This window comes from Myxocyprinus asiaticus, chromosome 31 (assembly GCF_019703515.2).
Source record: "Myxocyprinus asiaticus isolate MX2 ecotype Aquarium Trade chromosome 31, UBuf_Myxa_2, whole genome shotgun sequence".
NCBI classification, from domain to species: domain Eukaryota; kingdom Metazoa; phylum Chordata; class Actinopteri; order Cypriniformes; family Catostomidae; genus Myxocyprinus; species Myxocyprinus asiaticus.
The window spans coordinates 26,600,267-26,613,663 of NC_059374.1; the positions used below are offsets into that span (position 1 = coordinate 26,600,267).

Here is a 13,397-nt window from a genome sequence, read left to right on the forward strand (position 1 = left end):
GATGGGTGAGTAATCCATTGCATGTTACTTATGTGAGTGGACTGACTCGCTGTACATAACTTGATTGTCTGAGGAAGCTGGGCGGCATTTTTGTTTCTTTCTGCGTTGGCTCCGCCTAGCGGCTGGAGTTTGTTTTGTGGAATGACACTTCCTTCAAGAAACGTTTGCATTGACGTAAGATCGCTTTTACACTGAAGTTCACAGCCAGATTGAGAATGGACACTATAGATGACCGCAAAATATACACATGCCCACACAAAGGATGTCTTTTATAAAGCTGACGGACTGAGTAAGTCATGATGTATTTTTTTTTATGCGGCCTCCGAGTGAATTTGACTCTTGATCATCCGAGGAACCGGGATGCCTGTTTTGTTTCGTTATGTGCTGGCTCCGCCTAGCGGCTGGAGCTTGTTTTGTGGAATAACACTGCTTTGGGTCAGCTGTGGATGAATCTGATCGTTCTTTGTGCTTATGCCTCCTGTTGGCTGGAGTTTGTTTTTGTGGAGTATTTTCGCGGGACATTGGAATGATTATGTCATCTGCTGCACTCATAACAGCCGGCTGAACACCGAGGAAACTGAACGGCTTTTCTTATCAGCTGGAATTTGTTTTATGGAGGAATACACCTTCAAGGCAGTTCTGTGAATGAATCTACACGTTCTTTCTGATTATTCTGCTTGTTGGCTGGGGTCTGTTTTACAAAGTAGTTTCTGTCATGTAATTTTGTCTCACAAAATCTGTACAGAAGCACCAGACTTGAACAATCCGACGGCAAAGTTGTCACGGGGGTTCTCGTAGGCGTACATGGGATCTTTGAATTTAGAGGGATTGACGCCTGTTGGCGCTGTCGTGCGCGGGGTTAATGCGCACGTTATCTTTTTTTCCTGTTTGTTTTGTTCGGGGTTTTATTGTTGCACTAATGGGGAATGTGGCCTGTATAATCTTATTTTTGACCGTTTATTTTTTCTATTATATCAAAATGTCAAATGTTAATGTGAATGGATTGTCTCTCTCCACATAGAATGTGAATGGTTGGGGCACCCCATAAAAAGAAGGAAAGTTATTTCTTAAGCGTAAGAAATGTGATAGTGTTTCTTCAAGAAACACATCTCTCCTCGCAGGAAGCGGAAAAATTTGAGAAGATATGGGGTGGGCATGTTTTCTTTAGTGCTGGCTCAAGTAAGAGCAGGGGAGTCATAATACAATTCAAATTTCTCAAACAGATTAAAGATAAATTAGGAAGAGTCATTATTGTTTTAGCAGAAATTCAGGGGCAAAGGTTGATTTTGGCTAATATTTACGCACCTAACGCTGATGATCAGGGCTTTTTTATAGATCTTGAAGGGATGTTGCAAGCCGCTGGCACCCCTCATGATATAATATTGGGAGGAGACTTTAATCTTTTGATGGACTCAGTCCTTGATCATAATGAAGCAAAAGTGTGTAAGCCCCCTAGAGCAACATTGACGCTTCACAGGATGTGTTAAAATCTTTGTCTTACAGATATTTGAACCCATCTGGTAGGGATTATAAATTTTTTTCATCAGTCCATAAGATTTATTCTAGAATAGATTTTATCATCTAAATCCCTCATTTCATCTGTTGTTGATTGCTCAATTGGAAACATTTTAGTCTCAGATCACACCCTGGTGAGTTGAGGTATTGCCACATATAGAGAAAAATAAATCATATAGTTGCCGCTTTAATGTATCCCTTTTGCAAAATCCTGATTTCCAACAAATGTTAAAGACCGAAATCAATGTTTATATGGAGACAAACTGGTCCTCAGTATCCTCTGTGGGCGTGGCTTGGGAGGCACTTAAGGCGGTTCTTAGGGGTCAGATCATACAGTATACAGTATGCCTCATTCACCAAAAAATCCAAAGCACGAGAACTCGTGGAGTTGGAAGAGAATATTCAAAGTGCAGAGGCAGAACTGAAGCGCCAAATGTTGTCTGATGGCCTCAAAGAATTGACCCGACTGAAATACAGATATAATACTATTTTGTCACGGAAGGTGGAGTTTTGGTTATTCAGGGCAAGACAGTCATACTTTGAGTCAGGGGACAAAGCAGGGAAGCTTTTGGCTAGATATATAAAGCAGAGAGAGTCTTTTTCTACCATTCCCTCAGTGAAATCTGCTGGTGGTGAAATTTTTACCTCGGCCATTGATATTAATTATGCCTTTAAAGAATTCTATCTTGATCTTTATAGTTCCACGTCTTCGTCTACTGAAGAGGATATTAAAAACTTTGTGGAACCATTAGAACTCCTTAAATTGACGACACAAATTCTCTTGAATCTGAGATAAGCTTGGAGGAGCTTGGCGAGGTAATTAAGGCCCTGCCTACTGGCAAGGCTCCGGGACCAGATGCTTTGCCGCTGAATTTTTTAGATCTTATGCTACAGAATTGGCTCCACTTTTGTTAGAAGTTATACAGAGTCATTAAAGAATGGAAAGCTTCCCCCAACTATGACACAAGCCTGGATCAGTCTGATTCTTAAAAAGGACAAAGATCCATGCGAGTGTAAAAGTTACCGTCAAATTTCCCCGATCCAGCTAGATATAAAAATGTTGGCAAAAATTATGTTATGTTATTATGAGAAGTTATGACATCTCTTATACATATAGATCAGGTGGGGTTTATTATGGGCTGCAGCTCTTCTGACAACATTAGGCGTCTCATTAATATCATGTGGTCAATGGCAAATGATCAGACTCCGGTCGCTGCCATCTCACTTGATGCCAAAAAGGCGTTTGATATGGTAGAATGGGATTATCTTTTTAAGATGCTGGAAATATATGGGTTCGGAAATACTTTTATTGGATGGATTAAGTTACTTTATAGACACCTTGTAGCGGCGGTACAAACAAATGGATTAATTTCAGATTATTTTACTCTGAATAGGGGCACCCGGCAGGGTTCCCCTCTTTCCCCTTTATTGTTCTGTCTTGCCCTGGAACCATTAGCAGCCGCGATAAAAAAGGAGGATGATTTTCCAGGGGTGACGGCAGGAGGCGTGGCGCATAAGCTTTTATTTTACGCAGATGATATTTTATTATTCGTCTCCGACCCCACTAGATCTATGCCTTGTCTCCACAGAATTATTCATTCCTTTTCAAAATTTTTGAGATTCAGAGTTAATTGGTCTAAATCCGAAGCTTTAGCTCTGACTGTGTACTGCCCAGTAACGGCTTTTCAGCCGGGCGCCTTTCAATGGCCCAAAGAGGGCATTAAGTATTTGGGCATTTTATTCCCAGCAAAATTATGTGATTTAGTCGGAGTTAATTTTGACCCTTTAATAAAAAGGTTTTCGAGTGATGTGAGTAGGTGGGCTTCATTATATTTATCTATGATTGTGAAGGTTAATGTTATTCAAATGAATTGTAGTCCAAAATTCAACTACCTACTACAATCTCTCCCTGTAGATGTCCCCCTCTCTTATTTCAAGCAATTTGATAGCATAGTGAAGTCCTTCATTTGGAATGGAAAACGTCCCAGGTTACATTTCAACAAGTTGCATAGACCGACTGACAAATGTGGGCTAGGCCTACCCAAGATATTGTTTTATTATTATGCATTCGGTCTCAGACATTTAGCTCATTGGTCACTTCCACCTGAGAGAGCCCCTCCCTGGTTTGGAATTGAACAAAGTTATTGCCCCTATTTTACTATTACAAACCCTTTCTATTAAACAAATTGGATAAGTTAAGTCGCACCCCGTTATCTCGCATCTGCACGCGCTATGGACAAAAGTGTTCAGAGTGTTTAATTCAGACATTTATTTAAATGTTGCCTCGAGCATATGGCTAAACCCAAATTTGCGTATTGGGGAGTCCCCTTTCTGCTGGTTGGAGTGGATTGAGATGGGTGTTAATACACTCAGTGACCTATATGAGAGTGGTGGGTTGAGATCGTTTGAAAATTTGGTCCAAAATTTCAGGATTCCTAGATCTCAGTTCTTCAGGTATTTACAGCTGCGCCACCTGCTCTGTACTTTTTTGGGAGTAACATACACCCCCCTAAAAGGGCAGATACTCTAGAAGTGGTGATAACTGCTTTTGGAAAAGGTCATGAGGCATCAGTGTATTACTCCCTGTTAATTCAGAGTCTGGGGGATGGAGCTTCAGCTTCTTTCAAAAGATTATGGGAGAGAGATTTAAATTTGGTATTGGAGGAGGGAGTGTGGGCTAAGATTCTAAAAAACGTCAAGTCTACATCTAGAAATTCAAGGGTGCGTCTGATGCAATTTAAGATTTTGAATCGATTATATTGGACCCCCTCTAGATTGTATAGACTTGGTCTTAAAGACACACCCACCTGCTGGCGATGCCAATCAGAAGATGGGGACACAACCCATGTTTTTTGGGGATGTGTTAAAATACAGGAATTTTGGTTGAAGATTCAGGGATTTATGTGTTATGTGATGGACACACGGTTTTCATTTTGCCCCAGACTCTGCATTTTGGGTGATGGGGAGGTCATACATTTTGGGGATAGCCACTTGAGGTTGGGTCCTGGCCGGAGTTATGGTGGCTAGAAGAATAATACTTAGGGGGTGGAAGACGGCTGGGGCACCCTCGTTTCGGGAGTGGTGCGGGGAGATGAGTGAGGTTGCGGCATTTGAGGAGGCAATCTACAGAAGGTTGGGAAAGTGGGATTTGTTTAATAGGAAGTGGGGTGGATATCTGGATTTCTTGGAGGGTTCTCGGGGAGGGGAAGTGGAGAGGGATTTTAATTTTTAGTTTGATGTGTATGTGTTCTCTTGTTTTTTGAAAGTATTTTTTTTTTGTTTGTTTCTAATTTTTTGTTATAATTGAAGAGACCACTGTAATGTGTGTTTGTGTCAGGTGGGGGGGATGTTCAGGGGGAGGGGTTTTAATTTATATAACTGATTCCGTATTTTATGTTGTGTTTATTGGTTTTTGTGTATGGAATCAATAAACATTTTTATAACAAAAAAATAAGTGTTATTAGAAAAAATGATGATGTTTCACAGTGGTAAACACTTGACTGTCCCAAAAAACCCCAAAAAAAAAACAATTCACAAGGTAAAACACCATATAATGTTTAGCTGTAGTACTTTCAATATAGCAAAGGGTGAATATAATTTACAAATCACTCCTTTTTGTTTTTATTAGCATTTTTCATACTGTCCCAACTTTTTCAGAATTGGGGTTGTATATTTGAACCCAAAATCCTGTTTTGCATCAACTACCCATGTATAGTTATAGGCCGATATATCAGCTATATTAGCCAATATTTGGTATTTGGTGATTATTAATATTGCTTAAAAGAAGTATAATTTTAAAATATATTTTGAGTGAATTTTGAGTAGGTTATATACTGTGTAGGCCACCCTGATCTCTAAATATCAGCCCATGTAAAATCATATATAGGTCAGGCACTTGTTCTTTATAGGGCTGGGTGACATGCCTGAAAAAAACTATATCTCTATATGTTTCAGCTTATTAAAGATATTCTAAATATCTCTCGAAAATTATGTATTTGTTCTGAAATGGTTTTTTTTTTTTTTTTAACCAGAAGAACCATAATTTCGACCAAACAGCCATTGAAGCCAAGTGTACTTAAAATGTTTAATGTATTATTGTGATAATAAATGGCTTCATATGATCACTATCCTTAAATAAAAGACTTTTTTTTTTGTTACTATTTTCAAAATCAATGCCAAAATTTCACAATTTCTGCCAGGGTATGCAAACTTTTGAGCACAACTGTATACAATATTAAAATGAATAAATGTCTATTTTTCCAGCCTTATGTATTAGTATTTATTTATTGCCCCTTATTCATTTTAGATACAGTTATTGAATATTGTTATTTACATAGGCTAAATATACCAATAATGAAATCATGTTTTATTAAGTTTTGTATTTCAGTGGGGATATAATTTATTGCAGCTGACAGTTACATGAGCAAACAATGTTTGAACATCAACCGTAACAAGATCAAACTGAAATTCACAGCTTTTTAACACTTCTGTGTTATTGGATCAATACAGTTAAACGTCATATTATGCGACTACGCATTACTTTACGGAGAGCTTACGACCTACTAGTTAAGTCTTGCCTTAAGAACAGGTTGGTGCAACCAAATTAAGCACTAACTTAGTTAGAAACTAACTAGTAGTTACTAAGCCCTTAGTGTGAACTTTATGTCTCAACTTAAGTGAGACCTTACAAACAGCTGGTCCAGCCCTACCCTGGAGCTTTTATTTTGGTGGAAAGCTGAAAGTGCAGTGTGTATTTGACAGTTTGCAATGTTGCTCATTGAAAATCTGGTGAAAAACTGTCACCCTTTTTCTTTCGTAATTTTAAATTTGTACAATAACTATGTAGCAGTTACAAACGTTTGGAGTTGTGTGAACAATGCGCTGCAGGTTCACACATTTTCACAATGCACACAAACTTCTCTAAGAGCACTTAAATGGTCATATCATGATTACTGCAAGCACAAAACAGCATGTCAGTGGTTCACACAGACCATGTACTCATTGAATAAAATTGCAGCCTTTTGCGGTTTAAAAATTAGATATGACAATACTGAGATTTTATGTCATTTAATAATTGTGCAGCCCTGAAGAATCATTAAATTAGTCTAATGACAATCACCGGGATATTCACGATATTGCTTAATTTTATATCGCCAGCAAAATCATTGTGATAATATCATGAATATTTGATATACTGGCAAGCCCTAGTTCTGTACACTTAACACAAAGTGCAATTGGCAAAGAGAAGAGTGAGATCAAAGGCCAAGTTTGGTACTAATATAGGAAACACCACACTAACACTCACCTGTGAATCATGTTGTGGGAGTGGAGGTACGCCAACCCCAGCAAAGCACCATGAGTAATCGCTGCTATCTCCATCTCTTGTAAAGGTTTCTTGTGTACTATGAGAAGCAGAGTTGAAAAGAAAAAACAGGGTTTTCAGATGCCTCTCAGGAGATAATCTCTGTCAACAAATACTTCCATAAATAAATGCTACTTTGTATTTACAGCTAATAAGCACATTTAGTAAGCATCAAAAACATCAAAGCTCACCCTCTAGGAGATCTGAAGCGGACCCCAGACAGTACTCCATAACCAGCTAGAAAAATAGTGAGAGGAGATGTGTTTCAGTATGTTTTGTACTAGGGGTGTAACGGTTTATCGTGGCACGATGCATCGTGGTTCAAAAATGTGACGATGCGTATCGTGGAGGTGGGCTATATTTTTTATTTTTTTATTTTTTATGTAAATGTATTTTAGCATCTGTTCTATTCAATACGCGCAACGTCCTACACCTACGTAATGCAGGCATACACATGGAAATCGCTTCATTGGACACGAGAAGCTCTAAAATACGATTGCACACTAGCAGCCACAGGTGTTCTACCATGAGTTCGGCTGAAAGTGAAACCAGGAGTGGGAGTGACACGCATTGTCAGCGCGAGGGATCGAATGCTCGTTTGAAGGGTGAGAATGATCTGCTCTGACGGCGCGAGAGAAAATTAAAGTTTACAGAGGTTTAATGAGAGTGTCATATTAATCTCCTATATATAATGCTGAATATTATGTATAATAATGCTATGGAGGAATATAATCCTAATTTAAAAAATGTCATGTCTATGTTATTTAACTGGATAAGCATGTACTTTCATTAAATAGCCTATGCATTTTTTTAAAGAATATTAGAGGTAATCAGAGACAATACTATTTTAGAAAGAAACAATTTTAATTTAAAATATTTTAGATGTTTGTAATCAATGACAGTGCGTACACAGCATATGTATCTAACATAATTCTGTATTTTCAGTAAGTAAAATTATTAGCTAATATTTTCATTTGGTGTCATCATTGCCCTGTTCTGGGTGGATTTTTAGTCCCAGTACATCTCTGATGGACCATTTAGCACTTTTAAGAACAGTTCTTTTAGCTACATAAAAAAAAAAAAAAAAAAAAAAAATGTTTTGCATATGACTATAAAGTAATAATAAAAAAATAAAAATAATTTTTAAATATTAACTTTTCTTGATTCAGGCGTGAAACAAACAGAACCATGAGTTCAGTATTGTAAACCAAACAGAATCGTGAGTAAACCGTTACACCCCTATTTTGTACATTTTAAATACAGTACATGTAAGGTATAATGTACAGTCTGCCGGTCATTTTCGCAAAATAAACCCTGACAAAGTCTTTTATCCCCCGAAGGGGATTATTTTGCAATAATGATCTGATGACTGTATATTATTCTGCTTATTAGAGGTTGACCAATAGTGGATTTTGCCAATACCAATAACCATTTAAACAGCCGATAGTTTTTTAAAACTGATTTATAGGAGGATAAAAAATGTAAATGAAGGGCACAGACATTGAGGCTACAAGAGTCCAAAATAAATAGAATCCCAAAAGCAGTTTCTTGGGCAACCAAAATCCCAATAATAACAAGAAAAATTCAGATCTGGTGCATAATGTGGGACTTTCAACTATAAACAAGCTTAATACACCAGGGACACTTATTTTGAAATGACAGAGAATTAGCTCTGTTGCAATGCTCAAAATTCAAGTATTTACCAAATGAAGCTTTTTATACACTGCAAAAAATTATTTTCAAGACAAGTATTCTGGTCTTGTTTTCCAGCGAAAATATCAAAACATTCTTAAAACGTGATTTATTTACTTGACAAGCAAACTGGCATAAGATTTTAAGTCTTGTTTTGAGAGAAATCTAATAAAATTTAGTGAGGTTTATGTTTAAAACAAGCAAAATTTGTTTGCCAGTGGGGTAATAGATTGGCATAGATTTTTGCAGATAGCCGACAGTTCCAAAAAACAAAAAAACAAAAAACAAACAAACCACTATCGGCATCAATTATATCGGTACAACCGTGTAGAGCCGAGGAGGGCGGGGCCGGGCTGGAATGACGCACGCCCGGTCCCCAGTCAGCCTGATGGGGCGCGCGAGGGATAAAGGCGGCCGGAGACGACAGTTCGAGAGAGGGAGAATTACAGGCAGCTGTACTGTGTGTGTTTATGGTTGTGTGTTTTTGTTTAAGTTGTTCATTAAATTATTATTTAAGTTGTCAAGCCGGTTCTCGCCGCCTCCTTTCCCTCGAACCCCCTTACAAACCGATATATCATTCTACCTCTACTACTTGCTATTTGGTAACTTGTCAAAAATAAATGGACAAGAAGTAATGATTTGAGTTTAAATTATTTTATGCGAGAAAAATAAATTAAATTTATAAAATAAATTAAACTCAAATAATTCCTTCTTGTCCACGAGAGACATAAAAGTAGTACAGCCTAGGACAACGGTCAATTATACAGTTTAGCGGCCATTATACAAAATACACTGCCTGACCACAAAAAAAAAGTTGCATACTCGAATATTTCTTTGGACCGCCTTTAGCTTTGATTATGGCGCACATTCGTCGTGGCATTGTTTCGACAAACTTATGCAACGTCACAACATTTATTTCCCTCCAGAGTTGCATACATTTTTGGCCGAGATCTTGTATTGATGACGGGAGAGTCAAACCACTCCGTAAAGTCTTCTCCAGCACATCCCAAAGACTTTCAATGGGGTTAAGGTAAGGACTCTGTTGTGGCCAATTCATGTGTGAAAATGATTCCTCATGCTCCCTGAACCACTCTTTCACAATTTGAGCCCGATGAATCTTGCCACTGTCGTCCTGGAATATGCTCATGCAGTTAGGGAAGAAAAAATCCATTGATGGGATAACCTGTTCATTCAGTACATTCAGGTAGTCAGATGACTTCATTTCATTGGCACATAATGTTGCTGAGCCAAGACCTGACCAATTGAAGCAACCCTAGATCATAACACTGCCTCCAGAGGCTTGTACAGTGGGCACTATGCATGACGGGTGCATCGCTTCATACACTTCCCTTCTTACCCTGACTTGCCCATTGCTTTGAAATAGGGTAAATCTGGATTCATCAGACCACATTACCTTTTTCCATTGCTCCACAGTCCAATCTTTATGCTCCCTATCAAATTGAAGCTGTTTTTACCAATTAACCTCACTAACAAGTGGTTTTCTTGTGGCCACAAAGACTTTTAGTCCCAATCCTGTAAATTCTCGTCACTTTGTGCATGTGGAAATGCTCTTACTTTCACTATTAAACATAGCCATGATTCTGCTGTCGATTTTTTACAATGTGACTTCAAGCGTTTTAGTGATCTCCGATCACGATCATTCAAGATTTTTTTTCGACCACATTTCTTCCTGCGAAGCTGGGGGTTCACCACTATCCTTCCTGGTTTTAATAATGCGTTGGACAATTCTTAAAGGAATAGTTCACCCAAAAATGAAAATTTGCTTATAATTTACTCACCCTCAGGCCATCCAAGATGTATCTTCATCAAAACAGAATTTAAGACTTCTAGGATTTAATTTCGAGCCTCCTCCTTTAAACAATGCAAGTGAATGTACTCCATTTTTTGACGGTCCAAAATGCATATTTAGGGTGCATCAAAATAATCCACACGACTCCAGTCGACAAATAAAGTTCTTCTGAATGCAAACAATTGATTATTTTTAGAAACAAAACAATACTTTTATACTTTTTAACTACAAATGTTCGCTTCCGTACATCTCTGTGACATGCGCTCATGAAAGGGATGATGTAAGTTCGTTGGTAAGGTCACGCGTCACATGGAGGAGGAGGCAGGAAGCGCGTCATTGTTTACAAGAGAAACTTGTGCCGTTCACAAACCAAAACAGTCCAAAACAATTTAAAAACAATATAAAAAAATAATAATAATAATTTCCAAATAATAATGATAAAAAAAATAAAAAAAAAACAATGTAACAATGACGCGCTTCCTGCCTCCTCCTCCACGTGACGCATGACCTTACCAACGAGCTTATGTCATCCCTCTCGTGAGCGCACGGCACAGAGATTTACGAAAGCGAACATTTGTAGTTAAAAAGTATATAAGTAAAAGTCTTAAATTCTGTTTTGATGAAGAAATAAACAGATACATCTTGGATGGCCTGAAGGTGAGTAAATTATCAGCAAATTTTCATTTTTGGGTGAACTATTCCTTTAACCCAGTTCCAGTGATTTCAGCAATCTCCTTAGATGTTTTCTTTGCTCGATGCAGGCCAATAATTTGCCCCTTCTGAAACAGTAACATCTTTTCCACGACCACGGGATACGTCTTCCGACATGATTGTTTAAGAAATGAGAAGCTACACACTGCATCATTTAGGGTTAAAAGAATTGTTGTCAGCTGAAACACATTAATCACTGCAATAATGATCCAATCATAGGCTCTTAAGTATCTGCTTATTTAAATCCAAACGGTGACTTTTTTTTGGCCAGGCAGTGTATTTGACTGCAGAATGCTGCAACAATCAGAATCAAGTATTCCTTAGTGCCATGTAATAAATACAGAAAACAAAAAATAAAACACATTATTTTCAGGATTGCCTGTGATTTACTCTGTTTACTTAAGTGTGTGTGATCATAAATGTTGCTGGAAGAGTTGGATTTCTTACCCATGCTGTGTGCTCTCGCAGGTAGCATCCTTTATACTCTATACTGTTTGGGTGCTTTATCCTCTGAAGGAATTTCACCTCCTTTATTATATCTTGCCATTTCTGTAAAAATTCAAGACAGAATTCATTAGAACAGAATAATTTCCACATATGGAACACATCACAATGCAACAAGACCTGCATTCAGCTACTCAAAGAAAACTCCCTTTTTGATTGGCATGAACAATCAAAATACTTTAACCCTGATTAGAAGTTCAGGTTACAAAGACATAAGGCAATTTATCATCAAACAACTAAAAAAAAAAGCTTTTATCTTTGAGATCATTTTCCTGCCAGTCTTATTATGGAAAGTTGATGCTCGTATATACAGATCAATTGAGCCTCATTTTTCTTCTCTGCCTCTAAGATGAAAGGTAGTTATGGTCCTCTGCAGTCACCTCACTAAACCTTTAACACGCCTATTGGTTTATAGAAAAAGACAGTGCGTCAGAGCTCTGATTAAATAATGAATCATGGGATATATGCATCAGGCAGCAGTCTGAAGGAAGACACAATCAAATATAATCTCTCAGTAATTTCAGTAAAAAAAAGAGTGATTGTGCAATAACATGAGAAATGTTATGGGGAACTTTTTATTTTTACCTCATTGGACTGTTTCCCACTGTATGACATTTTCTTGATGGCCACCACCTCTGAGGTCCGCACATCCCGTGCCTGTAAAAATGTAAATAAGTAAAGAATTATGTTTTCTCATAAGTAGTGCTTTCTCACAGCCTAAAAATTATCCAAATGATTGAATCTTTTCCAAAGTAAAGATTTCTTTACATATTAATGTACACAAATGGTATTTCTTTGTTTTGGAAGAATAAAGTGTTATTATTATATCTGCTGTCCATTCTGTAAATGTGAACTGGTGGTTAAATTACTGGTCGAAGAGCGGATATACAGATATTAAGAGAAGTGTCAATATGTTTTGTATTAAGTTCTCAAACTTGTTCTTCATTCAGTTCTTTATAGCATGAAGAGGAAAATAAGTGGTTTCTGCTACTGCTAAACAATTCATTTGATCATTCTTTTATCTGTAAATAGCACAAATGGAAGAGGCATGGCACTAGCAATGCCAAAGTCATGGGTTCGATTCCCAAGGAACAAGAGATCAAATGAATACCTTGAAATAAAGAGAAAATAAGTGGGTTCTTGTTTAACTCTACAATGCATTGTATTCATGCTTACTAAAATAGCTCAACTGGTAGAGCATGGTGCAAGCAACTCCAGGATCATGGGTTTGATTCCCAGGGAAGACACAAATGGCACTTTTCCACTGCACATTACGGTTCGACTCGACTCTACTCGCTTTACTTTTCTGAGCTTGTTATTCCACTGCAGTTTAGTGCCGCCTCAACGTGGGTGGGATTATAGGCTGATCGTCGTAGTTGCGCTGCCTCTACTGCCGTGACATCATCTTAAACGCAACACAAACATTACTGACCATAAACAATAACACGACCGCTAGCTGTTAGCTACTAGCTCATTGTGCTGCATAAAGCAGTTGTTGCATGGTGATTTTACACAAGTGTAACAGTTAAATTGGCCTGGTTGGTTTAGAAGCAAGCTTTCCAGTAGCTGGTCAACTAAATAAAGTGAAGCTTTCAAGCAGAATATAGAGTTAACGTAACAAAACGTACCATCCTCCATCGTGGACTCCAAAAACGCAGAGTCCAGGGCACTCTCCCTCCCATTGCTCGCCAGTCAATTGCCATAGATAGCGTCCATTTGGTCGAACCACTTCGACTTTCAACTATTTGAACCACTCCGGCTGTTGAGGTCCTTGATGGTTCTGTAGTCACTTTTAATTTTTTT

The 13,397-nt window shown here is 37.9% G+C and overlaps 1 protein-coding gene across 1 annotated transcript in view; it reads right to left on the minus strand.

The window, feature by feature from the left end:
• The window catches only part of LOC127422548 (serine/threonine-protein kinase TAO1-like), a 56,091-nt gene that overhangs the window by 20,294 nt on the left and 22,400 nt on the right, over positions 1-13,397 (minus strand). Inside the window, exons 3-6 of the mRNA XM_051666159.1 lie at positions 12,180-12,251; positions 11,538-11,639; positions 7,069-7,114; positions 6,821-6,917 (exon numbers count right to left, since the gene is read on the minus strand). Coding sequence (XP_051522119.1) covers positions 6,821-6,917; positions 7,069-7,114; positions 11,538-11,639; positions 12,180-12,251 — 317 coding nt within the window. The remainder of the gene's footprint in view (positions 1-6,820; positions 6,918-7,068; positions 7,115-11,537; positions 11,640-12,179; positions 12,252-13,397) is intronic.